The sequence below is a fragment of the Hibiscus syriacus genome, unplaced genomic scaffold (assembly GCF_006381635.1).
Source record: "Hibiscus syriacus cultivar Baekdansim isolate YM2019G1 unplaced genomic scaffold, ASM638163v2 tig00110429_pilon, whole genome shotgun sequence".
In the NCBI taxonomy this organism is placed as follows: domain Eukaryota; kingdom Viridiplantae; phylum Streptophyta; class Magnoliopsida; order Malvales; family Malvaceae; genus Hibiscus; species Hibiscus syriacus.
This window is the reverse complement of record NW_024062733.1, coordinates 10,762,491-10,780,005: the sequence shown is the minus strand read 5'-3', so window position 1 is coordinate 10,780,005 and position 17,515 is coordinate 10,762,491. Positions and strand designations below refer to the sequence as shown.

General features: G+C 33.1%; 1 protein-coding gene across 2 annotated transcripts; it reads left to right on the top strand.

Annotated features, from left to right (window-relative positions):
- The first annotated feature begins 8,710 nt into the window (after nt 1-8,710).
- Nucleotides 8,711-10,685, top strand: LOC120124721 (glutamate decarboxylase 4-like). 2 transcript variants are annotated; one of them, XM_039143318.1, is made up of 5 exons: nt 8,711-8,846; nt 8,921-9,125; nt 9,251-9,666; nt 9,748-10,054; nt 10,150-10,685. In XM_039143318.1, exons 1-5 carry the CDS (start codon nt 8,761-8,763, stop codon nt 10,615-10,617), a joined length of 1,482 nt encoding a protein of 493 aa, XP_038999249.1. In that variant the 5' UTR covers nt 8,711-8,760; the 3' UTR covers nt 10,618-10,685. The 2 variants fall into 2 exon arrangements, with proteins under 2 accessions (XP_038999249.1, XP_038999248.1); XM_039143317.1 differs by having other exon boundaries at nt 8,921-9,153; nt 9,207-9,666.
- The last annotated feature ends 6,830 nt before the right edge of the window (nt 10,686-17,515 follow it).

The following is a 17,515-nucleotide window of genomic DNA, read 5'->3' as shown; positions in this document are numbered from 1 at the left end:
CGACCCGAACGTCGATCTCGATCCCCCTCTTTAGCTTGTGGCCTTCGGTGATCTCGGTCTCGGTTACCTTGGTTATTCTCCCGTCGTTCTCCCCCACCTCTGGCTGGATACTTATCCTTGTTCTTCACCGTATTGGTGTGGGAGTAGGGTTGGAAGTCGACGAGTGACTCGACAATGGCGATGGCCTCCTCAACCGTTCTAATGTCCCGATGGTGCATCTCTTGCTTGGCCCATCCTTGTAGTCCGTCAATGAAGTAGAACAAGAGATCTTCTTCGGACATATTGGGAATTTGAAGCATAAGGGTTGTGAATTCTTTCACATAGTCCCACATAATACTCCGTTGCTTCAACTCCTGCAATTTCTTGCGAGCCTCGTAGACTACATTCTCGGGATATAAGTGCTTCTTGAGTTCTTTCTTGAACTCATCCCACGTATCTAACCGACAAGCCCCTCGCTCAATGTCGGCATGTTTCCTACGCCACCATAACATAGCAGTATCGGAAAGATATAAGGCAACGGTCTTTACCTTGGTGGCCTCGTTGTTAAGGTCGATTCCCTCGAAGTATTGCTCCATCCGCCATAGGTAGTTTTCGACTTCCTTGGCGTCCCTCACCCCGTTGAACCCTTGCGGCTTGGGGCACTCGACCCTCGGGGTGGAGACATTGTTAGCACCCCCGCTAACGGCGGCTCTCTTGCAGAGCGTCAAGTCCTCCCGCATCCCCTCGATGCTTTCACGTACGGCTTGGATCATATCCTCTAGCCGTATGAACCGAGCTTCCACCTCGTTGTTGGTTTCTTCGACATTTCCTTTGAGTGTGTCGACTTGCTCCAAGACATGGTCCTCCAACATCTTGAAGTCGTGCTGAACCCTCTCCAGCCTTTCGCCAAACTCCGCCACCAGCGGTTCTAAGGAAGCACTCTCGCGGGCCTTACTTTGGTCCCTCTTCTTATTCTTGTTGGTGGGTGCAGCTTTCCTCCCACGTTCCTCAGCAACAGTCGACTTGTTCGAGTTCCCAGCTATTCCTACAAGATACGTGCACGATATTGACGCCTTTACTGGCTCTGATACCAACTGTCACGTACTTAATCTCTCAATAAGCCTTGTGCGGCCTTAGCTCCTTTTTCGCCCCTCGCGATAGTTAAGTTAGCCTCACTCAAACTCGTGCTAATGTGGGAAGGATTGACAAGGAAACAAAGAAGAAAGGAAAGAACTTTGAGAGAAAGCTTGTTGATATGCTTGAAAGCTTACAACTCTTGGATGATTTACAAATGAGGATTTTACATCTATTTATAGCCTCCCACCTCCTTAATGGACGGTGGAGATTGACTTGATCCTACGGTAGGGAGAGATTCTCTAGAATTCTCTATAATTTCCTACCTAACATGGAAGACTCTAGAATGCTTCTAGAATATGTACAAGTCTTGAGTGTTCTAGAATAATCTACACTATTCTATCAACCTCCAAGACCAAGTGTGGCCCAACATAGCTAAAATAGCCCAAAGTGTGAGGAAAATGCCCAATTTCGTGACAAGGAGCTCTTTTAAGAAAAGCAAAACATAGAATACTAGGAATATATAAAAACACCTCCAAAAAATAGAGATAAAAGGGAAGATCACGAGAAAATGAAGCTGTAAATTCCGTAAGGAACACTAATTATACCTGCCTATGCCTGACTTTGTTCTGTTACACAATAATAATTCTCTAACTACATTAAGATAAATATAAATACCAAAATGAAAATCCCATCACGAGTTTCTGATCGACCTTTCCTTTTTCTTAAATCATTACCCCTAATCGAAACTGTCTTTACTTTGACCTTTGTTACAGCAGCTACATTTCCCATACAATATAGTAATATTTGTTCTTTTATGTTCTCTTAAACTGTAATACTGTCAAGTTCATCATGATCCACAAAAAGACATTTTATATAACTTTTTACACTCCCTCTCCCTCTCTCTCTTTAATTTTTCTCGTCATTGATTTTATTTTGCCACAAATTTGAGTTAAATTTAAGTATTATTATGCTCGAGCCCATTTGAAAATTTTAAAGTTAATTGATACGAATTAAAATTTTATGAGTTTAAAATTTTTAAACTTGATTTAAAATAAAATATTAAAATTTTTCTTGAGCTTGAAAAAGCTTTAACTAGAATTATTTTGACTTAATTAGGTTAAAAGGTTCAAAGTTGAACATGAAGTTTAAGTACGTGAATATTTTATACATTATAAAAATATATAAATGTTAATATTATTAATATTTTAAATTAAAAAATAAAAATTTAATATATTATTTTTTTAGTTGTTCGCAAACTCTTCGAACCATATATTAAGTAGTACACTTCAAATTGGTAAGAACTCAAATTCAAATCAAATATGAACAGAACCAAACTCGAATAACTCTAGATACGTTTGGTCTCATCTACAGCACCGACTGCATCAAGGAAAAAGGACACGGCTTAGGGCACCTCTTTGACTGTGCTGCCATTAAAGAAGATGGCTAGCACCATTTTCCTCGAATGCATGTTCTTAAAATCACGATTTTGCCCTCCTTTAGGACATGTTAGTTGCCCTGGAAGAAGGTAACCTACTAACCTGAAGTCCAAGTCGCCGAATTAGGAGTAGCTGACTGAACTTTTAATTCCAATGCCAAATTTCCATTTTTATACGTGCAGTTCAAGAAATTCCAAAGTATAAAAATTGAAGACGTTGTATAACTAAAGCAAAAGAAAATATATTACACAATATAATAAATTAAATTGTTTTAAATAATCTAATATATTACACAATATAATAAATTAATTTTTTTAAATAATCTAATATATTACACAATATAATAAATTAAATTTTTTAAATAATCTAATATATTACACAATATAATAAAACACAACCAATTGAATGAAAAAGTAAATCAAACAAAATTCCAAGAATGAATAGACCCCAAACGCAACCAATTGATACGTTCTACCTTTTCTTTCAAATCAAATGCCACATGAACCAAACAAGATTGGATTCTCTATTAGACGAGTATAAAACCTCAAAAGTATTGGTAATGGTGTCCCAGTGTTCAATTCATTAATTTAAGGGTTTATACCAAAATAATTGTCCAAATTACACAATTTTTCATAAATAGGTGTCTAAACTATTTTTGACTCATTCAAGTGCGTACCATTACAAACGTTACCCATTTAGATGTTCGGGCCATCAACGACGTTAATTTCTCCCATTAAGTAATACATGTCACAATCTGGTGATTTTGAAATTTTTTTTTAAAAATATTAAAATTGTTATTATATTTATAAAAAACTCTAACTTTTCTAATATTATAAAACAACCTCAAAATCTCAAATCCTAACCTTAATCCACTGTCGTCGCCCTTCCCAACCACGACCATCGCCACAGACGTAGTCCCTACCATACGCCGTCGTATTTTCAGTCGATTGGTTGTTGGAACTACGTGGGATTGCGATTTTAATCCTAGGATTTGCGAGAGACAAAATGCTGATTCGTCGTCAATCGGTCACGATTTCATAGGGCTTTTGGTTGGCGGGGGGAGGGGAGGTCGGGTGGGGCTTATTCGAGGCAAAAGGTGGTGAATGATGTGGGTTTAGGGGTTGAAATGAATGTTTTCAAAATTTTGGGTTTATTTCAAATTTATGTTTTCTCTTTTTTAATATATAATTTTATTTTTTTTATTTTAAATAATTTTTAAAAAAATTATCATGTTGTGACACATGTCACTTAACGGGAAAATTAACACTTTTTACGACCTGGGCACCTAAATGGGTAACGTTTGTAACGTTAGACACTTGGATGAGTCAAAAAATAGTTTAAGCATCTATTTGGATATAGAAGTATAGTTTGGACACTTATTTTAGTATTAAGCCTTACTTTAATATTTAAAGAATGGGAATTTGGCCCAAATACGGTGTATTATGATTTGATTTGATTTTAATTAATTTTTTTTATTTTTAAAAATGGGATTTGAGTCAGGTTGTGTCAGATTTTTATTTGGATGAAATCTGTTCGAGTAAGATTTGGGTTATTGATAAAAATTTGATGTAATATATAATTATTCCTTGAACATTTGGATATAACTGTAACAATACATCTTTGTATACTATTTTTTAAATCAGATTCTTATTTTATCTAATAAAAATTAAATATATTACTGTAACTATATATATATATATATATATATATATATTACGAATTTTTTTCCACATTGATCTCTGCATGGGATGGGGACCTCGTTCTCCATCATCTCTTCTTGGGTTGCCATCACCTTCTTCTATTAACCCTCCACTTCCATCATTTTTCTCTTTTTTCTCTTTTTTCGCTCTTAAGTAGGGGGGCGGACACAATTTTTTATACTATAAGAAACGAAATTTTAAAATTTTAAAAAGAGACGTACTTAATAAAATTTTAAAAGAAGCAAAAACATAATATATATTAATTTAAAAAAATTCAGTGGAACAATTCCATCCCTCCTCCCAAACTGAACTGCAAAGTAGAATCAAAATGATCAACATTGGTTGAAAATTTCATCCCAAATTTGGGTAAATGCTAATTTGAGATGTCCAACCAAACTGAACTGCAAAGTAGAACGTTTTCTTTTGGATTCAACCGTTGGAATTGTTCATAGTCCAGAGCTTCACAACATAGACATTGAATTTTGCTTCTTTTCATTTTTTTTATTAATTCCCTTCCCCAACATGCAATTTTTTATTATAAAATCCGGTGGGATTAAATACTGATCTATTTGGTTTGTCGGTCGGATATAAAACCCTTGCTCCATGGTAATAAATATATTCAAACAATTAAATGGAATATTCTGTAAACTTCAAGGTCAGATACTTTATTTGAACGTAGAAAATAAAGATAGAACAGATTTTGAGCAATGGAATTTGAGAAAGAAGCATATTTGAGAATGAATGTCGAAATTAGAAATAATTTATCATTTGTTCATGTCTACATGTGTGTAGTTGACCATTTCTTTGAGATGGTAGACTTGAATTCAATTTTTGGCCGATTCTAACTGCTTAATTAATAGTGGAATGAAGACCATCATCTATATATATATAAGGGTGGGTGAGACATTTGCTTTTGAAAATTTTAAAATTGTAATATATTATAATTTTTTTATTAATACTGTTAATTGAAAATTTGTTTTTATTTTCTTTGAAATTTTATAAGTTAGTCCATTTTTAAAATTTTAGAAATTCACCCATAATATAAATTCTTGCGCTTGTCCCTAAATGTGATTAGTTTGTATTTATTATCACTAGAAAATATATTGTGAATTGATTTGATCAAATAAACAATTATATGTGTTAGGAACTCATTAAATGGGTGTTATTCTTCCTATAGGTTTAGGGTTAGAGTAGCTGTATTTGCAAAGTGTGTATGCGTTGTAAATATTTAAGATAAATTATCAACATATGCTACCTTGTAATCACCTCCGACTATAAAAAAAAATTACATATGGTGTAAGGTATTTAGCGATATATATTTTAATAAAAATTATGAGAGAGGGAAAAGTGGCCTTCGGATGAAGTACTGTTTAGTATATGTATACAAGAGACGAGATTTGATGTAGTTTTATTTTATTTATCTTCTAATCCAATATATATCAAAATTCGATGTATTCTAAAAACACTCTTTGAATATCCTTACAAAACCAGTTCTACATATGAAACTGTTATTGTTTGAGTTACTTTCATTTGCCATGGCAGTTTTGATATATCACATGTTTTTTTTTTCATTTGTATTGATCTTAGTAGCGGTGTATTATTTTCCTCTATCTAAGTTTAGAGAAATTTGTAACGAGGCACTCAATTCGGGTTTAATTTCATAAATAAATAATTTTGTCGAGCAAATTTTTTTTTATCCCTCCAAATAATTCTCTTACATTAATTTTAAAAGTTAAGACATAAATTTTTACCAAATAATGTTTAAAAGCCATAAAATAAAGTTTTTGTCAAAATAAAATAGAAAGTATCAGGACTTAAAATTAATATAAAAATTGAAACCAAGATTAATCGAATCGAAAATTGATAGACTATTAAAAAAGTTAAAAATTCGAATTAAATCAAACCGTATACACTCTTAGTATATGGTTAAATAGAGTCATTCAAACTGAAATTAAACAATATCATAATCAGGGACGGACGTAAGATTTTAAGTTGGGGACGAACTTGAACTTATAAAATTTTAGGGGGACGAAAAAAAAATTTCAAATGGAAAAATCTAAAATATATGATAATTTTATATTTTTAGGGGGCGACCGCCCCACCCACTCTCTCTAGGTCATTCCCTGACCATAATATTATAAATAATTACATTTAAATTTAAACAAAAACTCAAACAAATATATTCAACTTGAGTAAAAAAAATTAAAATAAAATTTGAATAAAAAATATACTCATAGATTTAATTAACTTGCACTCAAATCAATTGAATATTTTCAATGACACTAAAAAAGTGAAAAGAAAAAGAATCCGAAAAATGATTCATTGCTATTATTTATTAAATATGTAATACAAATTATACAAGGTGGTCGGCGTCGTCAAAATCCAAAAGGTTATACCGCTTTGATTGTTTATTTATCTTTTCATTCAAGTTGCCTTATTTTATTACCTGTGGTTATTCGTTTCTAGGATTTGTGATCATTTGATATAGTTTGATTTTCTTTTTAAACAAAATATATTTTTGATTCTTATGTTTTTTGAATATATATGGATAAAATCTAAATTAAAAGATTTTGTATTTATCTAAGATAATTAGATGAGAATAAATTGATGATTAAGATTATTTACTTCTTTATTTTTATAAAAAAAAGTATTTCGATTTTTAAATTCAATCATTAATTTATATTAATTCAATGATCCTAAACAAATACTTAACTAAAAAGATACATAATGTAACTTAATCTTACCTTTTATTATTATTTTTATTGGTACACTAAAGTTTAGGTAATGAGTGACTCCCCTAGTCTAGGGCTATGTCATACCTTTATTCTTTAAATTTTAATATAATCATTGATTTTTAATATACTGGTTGATTAGTTCAAATTAGGTACTGTAGAGATGCATTATGGGGGTGACCCGTCCGATCCGATTTTCTTCATTTACAATGTTAGAATTTAAACATTTATCTTTACTTAAGAAATTTGATACTTTATTCTATTTGACCAACTGATTATTTATAAATTTTACATTCTTTGTATATATCAGTTTTGTTATATTTTAAAATGACTCTATCTTCAACTGTCTATGTTCAATTTTCCTTTTTTTTTGGTTACATCTGTGCCCATTTTTTTAATCCAAGACTTGGGACCTTCATACATCAATGTGCTGTTTTGTCAATGGATGGAAGAGGATCCAATATTGCTCTATGCTTTTGGTGAAATACTTATAGTATACACTTTTTTATCGTCATATTAAATTGATATAATATTAAGATTTGGGTATGCTAAAAATTCTTTTTCTATCACACATCTACCTACATTCAGTGTATACAAGATTTGGGTAAATCACAACACAAACTCGTTTTTATAAAATCTCGTTCTGTATTTGGCTCAGATTGTATAACCCAAAGTATGAACCATTAAATATTAAAAAAATAAAATATATTACTATAATTAAACTTAGATAAAATAGTTTTATTTAATAAATAATATTTTATAGAATATTAAAACGTAAATGTTAATGTTCATATTTTTCAAAACAAGTTTTGGTTAGAACTTAGACGTTGATTGTTGACTAAAGAAAGAAGAAACATATATGTTAATCAAAAGTAGGTAGGCAAATCTTGATCGGGGAGAAGTCCTTGTTCAATGGCTTTTGTGGGTCTACTTCTTTTACTTGTTCTTGGTCCTCCAAAAATGCTACAAGTGACTAAGTCATTTATAACATGGGAGGGGGGGGGGGGTTTCAAATCCCCACATATTTTGGTTTTATTTAATTCTAGGTCCTACAAATTTGAATATTAATGAAACCAAGCTTTTATTTTCCCATTTTTTTGTTAAAATAGATTTTAAGTCCTTACGTAATTTGTTTCCTTTCAGATTCAGTCCTAGCTTTATTTAAATAGCTTTTATTTTCCCAATCGTGAATTTAGGGGGAGGTGTGAATGGGGCAGGCTCTTTCGAGTTTCAGTGGGTGGCACCGCACCCGGTTCGCTCCTTTGCCGTACGATACCACCATGTGTTTTTTAACTTTTATTCTTTTCATGCTTTTTTTTTTCTCATGGTTGGTTGTCCTTGCTCCCAACACCAGGTTGAGAGCAACTTCCGTAGAAGACTTCTGAATTATGAAATGCTCTCCGTGAGACTCGATCCCACGACTTCAAGGTTAAGAATCTTGTGCTCTACCAACTGAGCTGGAAAATAATATTTTATGTATATATATATATTTAAATTTATTTAATAATAATTATAGATAAAGTAATAAGAAGTTTATATATAAATTTTATTGACTTTACAAAAATAGTAATTATTATTTAAATAAAAATATTTTAATAATATCTTATTTGGATCCGTGACAGCAATTCAGTTAAGAATTTTATAATAATATAAATACATAAATATGTGGTATTTTATTACAATAAGTTACTTTACAATGAATAATTGAATAGTACAGGATGCTTCAGATATACCTATAAATACCATTTGTTTCTCAATGTCTCCCCCCACCAAAGCAAGCAAACAACTTTGGCTTCATTTTTGCAGTTGTTTTAATTTCTCAAGACATCAAAAACCATGGTGTTATCTAAGACAGCTTCTCAGACCGATGTCTCGGTTCACTCCACTTTTGCCTCTCGCCATGTCCGAAACTCACTTTCCAGGTAAATCCCCATTCCCATGGATTTGAAGCTTGAAAGGTTAAACAATTTTCATGGTGGAAAGCAAAATATTGCAGGTTCAAGATGCCTGAGGACTCCATACCTAAAGAGGCGGCGTTTCAGATCATCAATGACGAGCTCATGCTCGATGGAAACCCAAGGCTAAACCTTGCCTCTTTTGTTACTACCTGGATGGAACCTGAATGCAATAAGCTTATCATGGACGCCATTAACAAGAACTACGTTGACATGGATGAGTACCCTGTCACCACCGAGCTTCAGGTACATATACATATATATATACATATACATATACATATATATATATATATATATATGTGTGTATTTGTTTTTGGTTTTAGTAAATTTTCTTTCAGTTTTTCTCACAATATGTACTTTTGATGCAGAATCGTTGTGTGAACATGATAGCACATTTGTTCAACGCGCCACTAGGGGACTCTGAGGCCGCCGTCGGAGTGGGAACAGTCGGGTCGTCGGAGGCGATCATGTTGGCTGGTCTAGCTTTCAAGAGAAAGTGGCAGAACAAGCGTAAGGCACAAGGCAAACCTTACGATAAGCCCAACATCGTGACCGGAGCCAATGTTCAAGTGTGCTGGGAGAAATTCGCCAGGTACTTTGAGGTAGAGCTCAAGGAAGTCAAGCTGAGGGAAGGCTACTATGTGATGGATCCCATCAAGGCTGTCGAAATGGTCGACGAAAATACCATCTGCGTAGCGGCGATCTTAGGCTCGACCCTTAACGGAGAATTCGAAGACGTCAAGCTTCTAAATGATCTCTTGGTGGAGAAAAACAAGGAAACCAGGTACATATATATATATCCATTTTTTGCAGTTTGACATGAAAATTTTTCAATGAATTGAAATTTCAAGTGTCTGTTGTGCAGATGGGATACGCCAATTCATGTAGATGCAGCTAGTGGTGGGTTCATTGCACCATTCTTGTACCCTGAGCTTGAATGGGACTTTAGGCTACCACTTGTGAAGAGTATTAATGTTAGTGGCCATAAATATGGGCTTGTTTATGCTGGGATCGGTTGGGTTATCTGGAGAAGCAAGGAGGACTTGCCTGAAGAACTTATTTTCCACATTAACTACCTTGGTGCTGATCAACCCACTTTCACTCTCAATTTCTCCAAAGGTTCCAGCCAAGTCATTGCTCAGTACTACCAACTGATTCGATTGGGTCACGAGGTGAGAAACCGTAAACATAAAATCATGTATAGGTCCGTACAAACTAACTACATATTGGCTGATCTGGTGCACTGTTGTTGATTTTTTACCTGCAGGGATACAAGAATGTGATGGAGAATTGCCATGAAAATGTCATGGTCCTTAAACAAGGATTGGAGAAAACAGGACGTTTCGACATCGTGTCAAAGGACGACGGGGTGCCCTTGGTGGCCTTTTCTCTAAAGGACAACAAACGGCACGACGAGTTCAAGATATCGGAGATGTTGCGTCGATATGGTTGGATCGTGCCGGCATACACCATGCCGGCGGATGCTCAGCATGTCACCGTGCTCCGTGTCGTCATCAGGGAAGACTTCTCTCGCACGTTGGCCGAGCGGCTTGTGCTTGACATCCAAAAAGTGGTCCATGAGCTCGACGACCTCCCCGCCAAGCTCAATGCCAAGCAGGAACAATGCAAAAATGGCAGTATGAAGAAGACTGCCATTGAGACACAGAGGGAAATCACTGCCTACTGGAAGAAATATGTAACCCAGAGGAAAACTAACAAAACCCAGATTTGTTAGAACTTTGTTCAAACACTATTACACAAAATTTTCATCTCAAAATCTTTTTATTTCCTTTAACTTTTAGTATTTTTTTAAAATTTTCTGTAACTCTGAATTTGACTTCAATACAACGTATTTGACTTGAGAAATTTTCGTGGATTACTTGCATTGAAACTTTCTTTCTTCCGGTTATCACCAATCAAGGAAATGCAGTGAACTTCTGGTATTACTAATACCATTTGAACCGGTCTTTTCAAAACACCACACATTTACGTTATCTTCCAATAAATATATTAAATTTTAGGATAAACTACACGGGAGACCACCAAACTATAGTCATTAATCGATCTTGCCAACGAACTATTTGTTGTCTCAATTCGGCCACCAAACTTTTTAATTAATTCAATCAGACCACTCTTCGTTAAAAAAAAAGACTTGGTGACGTGTCCGTTAATAAAAGTTGCATAATTATATATTTGATCCTTAATATTTACATATTCTATCAATTTAGTCACTATTTTAATTCAATTAAATAAATTTAACTATCCAATTAGAACATGACACGTGTCAATACATGATTAGAAGGTTTTATTTATGAATTTTAAATTATTTAATTTAATGATTTTTTATCCAATCAGTTGGTGACACGTGTCACCACCCCGATTGAAATGAAAAATTGAAGAACAAAGGTTGAGGTCAGGGAGGATCGAACCTGTGCCTAGGGGTGTTCAAATTTTTGAACTAATTCGGTTAACCGACCGAACCGAATTAGTTCGGTCGGTTAACGGTTAAGAAAACTTTTAGAATTCGGTTAACGGTTAATTCGGTTCGAAATCGGTTAATTAACCGAATTAAATTTTAAATATATTATATATAACATATGGGCTTAGCCCAAACCATTTAAAACCCAATTAATAATGTAAGATCCAATAACTTTTAAACCTAAATCAATATTAATTAATTAAAATTTTATATAATTTTTTTATTTTATAATTATATATTATTTAAATTAATTTTAAACTGTTTTTTTAATTAAAAATATTATATATATTATATATAACATATGGGCTCAGCCCAAACTATTTAAAACCCAATTAATAATTTAAGATCCAATAACTTTTAAACCTAAATCAATATTAATTAATTAAAAAATTATATAAAATTTTTATTTTATAATTATATATTATTTAAATTAATTATAAACTATTTTTTGAATTAAAAAATATTAAATTTTTATATAAATTAGAAAATTTTAAAAATTTTTGGTTAATTCGAAAATTAACCGAAATTTATTCGGTTCGGTTAATATTTTCGAAAAAAAGTTCGGTTCGATTAACGGTTAAAGAAAAAAAAAGTTTAGTTAATGGTAATTCAGTTCGGTCGACCACCGAATTAACCAAATGAACAACCCTATCTGTGCCTTTGAGGGAAGATTAATTAACGCCCAAACCGTTGGGCCAAAGCTCCCAAATGGTTCTAACTTACAACAATTTGTATTTGACTTCTAAAAGTACGTTAATGATAAAATCAATTAAACAAATTATTTGTTTAAATAAATTAATTTTTCTTTAACCGTTAATCGAACTAAAATTTATTTAAAAATTATTAACCGAACCAAATCAGCCGATTTTTTTCTTTAACATTAATGAAACCGAAATTATTTTACTGTTAATCGAACAAAAATTTATTTAAAAATTATTAACCGAACCAAATTAACCGAATTTTTTCCTTTAACATTAATTGAACCGAAATTATTTGACCGTTAATCGAACCAAAATTTATTTGAAAATTATTAACCGAATTTGTTTCTTTAACCATTAATCGAACCAAAATTATTTGACCGTTAATTGAACCCAAATTTATTTGAAAATTATTAATCGAATTAACCGAATAAAATAAATTATTTTTCTTTAGCCGTTAATCGAACCGAAATTTATTTAAAAATTATTAACCGAACCAAATCAACCGATTTTTTTTCTTTAACCATTAATCGAACCGAAATTATTTGACCGTTAATCGAACCCAAATTTATTTGAAAATTATTAATCGAATTAACAGATTAAAATAAATTATTTTTCTTTAACCGTTAATCGAACCAAAATTTATTTGAAAATTATTAACCGAACCAAATCAACCGATTTTTTTCTTTAACCATTAATCGAACCGAAATTATTTGACCGTTAATCAAATCGAAATTTATTTTAAAATTATTACCTGAATAAAATAAATTATTTTTCCTTAATCGTTAATCGATCCGAAATTTATTTGAAAATTATTAACCGAATTTTTTTCTTTAACCATTAATCGAACCGAAATTTATTTAAATAAATAATTTTTTTAATTGTTTTTATCATTAAAAAATCTTTAGAAGTCAAATACATATTGTTGCAAGTTAAAAGTATTGGGGAGCTTTGGCCCAATGATTTGGGCGTTAGTTAATATTCCCCCAAAGCACAGGTTCGATCCTCCCTTTCTGTAACTTTTGTTCTTCAATTTTTCATTTCAATAGGGGTGGTGACACTTGTTACCACCTGATTGGATAAAAAATCATTAAATTTAATAATTTAAAATTCATAAATAAAACCTTCAAATCATGTATTGATATGTGTCATGTTCTAATTGGATAATTAAATTTATTTAATTGAATTTAAATAGTGACTAAATTGATAGAATATGTAAATATTAAGGACCAAAAGTATAATTATTCCAATATTAAGGATCGCATATATAATTATACCAATTTATTAATGGACATGTCGAATTCTCCGTTTTTTTAACAGAGAGTGGTCTCATTGAATCAATTAAAAAGTTTGGTGATCGAATCGAGATAAAAAATAGTTAAGTGGCAAGATCGATTAATGATCATAGTTTGGTGGTCTCCCGTGTAGTTTACCCTAAATATTAACACCCAAGGGTAAATGACTCCGTAAGTCACTCAATTATTAGTAAGTTTAATATAGCTCATCGTATTTCAAAAAATCATGATTGAATCGTTTGATTAATTAATTGTAACAATCATGCTACTTTGCTGTTGAATCTAAAAAAGGACGTTAAAAAGGTGTCGTTAGAAAACATTTCCAATTGGTTTTTTGTTGGGTAAATTACATCCCATGTCACTCTTTTATCAATAATTTTACAGATGGGCCATCGTATTTTAGAAAGTCATAATAGAATCACTCAATTAATTTTGTTGCAAAGGGTTGTAACGCCTCAAATTTTATGATGTCAAATTCGATATGATTCAACGTCTTATTTTAACATCAAACATCAAGTTCATCATTAATTTAATTAATCGTATATAATGCCTTGAGTGAAGAAGTGTCGAAATCAAGAATTGAATTACATTGTAAAAGTTTCAAAATATTAGGGGTGAAATAATAATTTTTTTCAAGAATTTATAATCATTAGATTTATGTTCATATGGGATCATAAATATTAAATAGTTATGTTGATTAGTAATGGATTAAAAAGAATTAATTTTTATTTGAAAATTTAAATTGTTCTCTTCCTCATTAATCAAACATAGACAATTCTCGATTCCCTTACGGTATAACAACCGCTAGACGAGGAAAATTAAAGGTTGAGATTAAATCATCATTTTTTCAAGTAAAAATCTTATTATTCTCTACTATTAATTTCAGTTTTTTTATTTTCTCTCATCCAATGATCATAAAAAGGTATAAATTACACTATTTAATTGAATTCTACCCCATATAACATAGTGTGAAACTTTTCAATTTTACACATTTTTATAATCATTAGATGAGGTAAAGTCAAAGGTTGAGATTAACAGTATAAAATAAAAAGATATCCACTAGAAAAAGAAGATGAATAAACTCATCCTTCGATTTTTTTTCTCATCCAACGATCATAAAAAGACACAGAAAACTAAAACCAGGTGTAAATGAAGCATATATATATATATATATATTTCATTTATTCACCTATAAAGTATAAAGTTTCACAAGTTCCATAACTGGCGAGAATTCATTGTTTCATGACTGACTCAGAAAACCAGCGCCCTGGTTTCTAAACCAGACTTATTCAACAATAAAGTTGAATGGAAGGACAAAAATGAGATTCAAAACAAACCAAGCTTTTTGTTCATAACCAAACAAAAAGACACATGCCAACAATTCTATAATGATACAACAGTTAAGAAGGAACTCACAACCATGAGCTGAACATAGGCAAACCTTCAAGAAGTTTGATTGAACGATATTCCGCTAGGCGAATCGATTTTTACCAGGATTTCACCCTCACAAACAGATTCATCATCACTCGAATCATCGTTTATGTGACCCTCTTTCGAGTCTGTGTTCTTTGCTTATGCTGGGGGTACCCATCTTGTAATCTTTCTCCCTTCTTCGAGATTCTTCCTCAGTTTAACAGATCCTTCCTCAGTTTAACAGATCCTTCTGATCTGACAGAAGCCAGTGGATGGCCAGGGAATGAAAGAACTCTATCGTATGACCGGTTGTATGCCGGCTGTGATCGATTCATCCTTGACAAACTCCGGCTTATTTGCATAGAACGACGATGATGTCACCTGACTTATTTGCATTTACGAAAGTTTGATTCCCTTGAGAAGGCAAAAGAACTGCCGGAGATGCGACGAGCTCTTCTTGAACACGTAAAGTTTTAATGAACCCTTCCAGCAAGAAGCCTACAGATTGGTGAGACACTTCTATTGTTTCCCCTGTAATGTATATCTTCATTGATGACCTTTCTGCTACAAGTGCTCTTAGATCTGGCAGTGCCATTTTCTCAAATATTTGAGGAACCAAGAGTTTGGCAAGGACAATAGCACTTTACTGGGATGGGGGAAATACGGTAAACACAACTTCGTTAAACCGAGTAAAAAGACAAGCGAAGACAGCTAAAGTCACAAATGACACCATAGATTGTAGAATTCCTCATTTGTCAAATTATAGGAAACAATTATACTTGCCAGGGAAAATCTGCTACCTCATGATCTGACCTTAGCACTGAAAGTATTCTGTCACTTTCGATTAAAAAACAGAGAACCACATATTAGTGAGAATGCGAAATAAAAGCGGAAAAATAATACCCGAAATTGATAACGGAGTTCAGCCAAATTTGCTTACGTCCCCGGACTACTGCAGATCTTTTACTAAGAGTGAAAATTTACAGGTGTTTACAAAGCACTCACTACTCACAAGAAAGCTCTCCAGTAATGGAAGAAAGAAATGATTTTTGGGATGATTTTGAAGCTAAATGGGTAAGGGTATTTATAGTTGAAACTTAAGGACTAATCTTGAAATTACCCTAAAATACAATGATTAATTGTATCATTTAACCATTACCATTTTCAACACAATTAGGCAGCCTACCTTTGAATTCTAAGCAGCTCCATTTGAATTCAATAACAGCCCTATTTGAATTAAATTTTAACAGCCACCGACTGCCAATATTTTCAACAATCTCCCATTTGAAGACTGATTTTAATCTGTCTTCACACCTCGATCAATGCAGCAGTATTTCTAGTCTTGTTATTCTAGCATGCCAACTGAAGCTGAACACAACTTCAGTTTGTCCGTGGTCACCGTCTTTGTCAACATGTCTACTAGATTTTGAGCTCCACTGATCTTTTCAAGTTTCAAAATTCCATCTTCCAGAAGAGACCGGATAAAATGATATCTCAATTGTATGTGCTTCGTTTTGGAATGAAAAGACGGATTCTTTGCTAGATGTATAGCACTTTGACTGTCGCAATACAAAACATTGTTCTCTTGTTTCTTGCCTAACTCTTCCAAGAAACTTTGGTGCCAAACCATCTCCTTGCTGGCTTTCGCAACAGTGACATATTCTGCTTCAGTTGTGGAGAGAGAAACTATCTTCTATAGTTGAGAAACCCAACTCACTGCGGTTCCTCCTAGAGTATAGACATACCCTGTAGTGCTCATTCTGATGTCAACATTTTTGGCTAAGTCAACATCTACATAGCCTGTCAGTATCGTATCTCCACCTTTGAAATAAAATGTTTTGTTTGTGGTACCCCGTAGATATATGAGGATCCATTTGACTACTTCCCAGTGTACCTTGCCCGGATTATTCATGTACCTGCTAACAACTCTCACTGCTTGAGAAATATCAGGTCTGGTACAAACCATGGTATACATCAGACTTCCAATTGCTGAGGTATACGGCACCTTCACCATGTGTGCACGTTCTTCCTCCGTCTTTGGTGACTGTTTTTTGCAGAGTCTGAAATGAACACCTAAAGGTGTACTTACTGGTTTAGCATCTTACATGTTGAACCTGGAGAGTACTTTGCTGATGTACTCAGCCTGTGATAATATCAAAGTCCCCTACTTTTTGTCTCTCTTGATCCTCATACCAAGAATCTGCTTTGCAGCGCCCAGATCCTTCATAGCAAATTGCTTTGAAAATTTTTGCTTCAAGTTTATAATCTCTTGCATGTCTGAGCCTGCAACGAGCATGTCATCAACGTACAATAATAAAATAATGAAGCTATTGTCAAACCTCTTGATGTAGCAATAATGATCTGCTTGGCATCTGGTAAAACCATTGCTACCCATAAAACTATCGAACTTCTTATACCACTGTCTAGGAGCTTGTTTTAAACCATACAAGCTCTTCTTCAACCTGCATACCAGGTTTTTCTTGCCTGCCTCTATGAAGCCTTATGGCTACCTCATATAGATTTCTTCCTCCAAATCGCCATGAAGGAAAACTGTCTTTACATCTAACTGCTCAAGATGTAAATTCTCTGCAGCTTCTTTTTGCTGAAAGCCTTTGACAACCAATCTTGCTTTGTAGCGTTTGCTCCCATCGTGCTCTTATTTGATCCTGTAAATCCACTTGTTACGGAGTGCTTTCTTGCCTGGTGGTAATTCAGCTAATTCCCATGTCTGATTTGATATAAGCGAGT

Coding starts and splice junctions, on each gene's coding strand:
- LOC120124721 (XM_039143317.1), top strand. CDS start 8,761: ATGGTGTTATCTAAGACAGCTTCTCAGACCGATGTCTCGGTTCACTCC. Junction 8,847..8,920: donor GTCCGAAACTCACTTTCCAG/GTAAATCCCCAT, acceptor AAAATATTGCAG/GTTCAAGATGCCTGAGGACT. Junction 10,055..10,149: donor TGATTCGATTGGGTCACGAG/GTGAGAAACCGT, acceptor TTTTACCTGCAG/GGATACAAGAATGTGATGGA.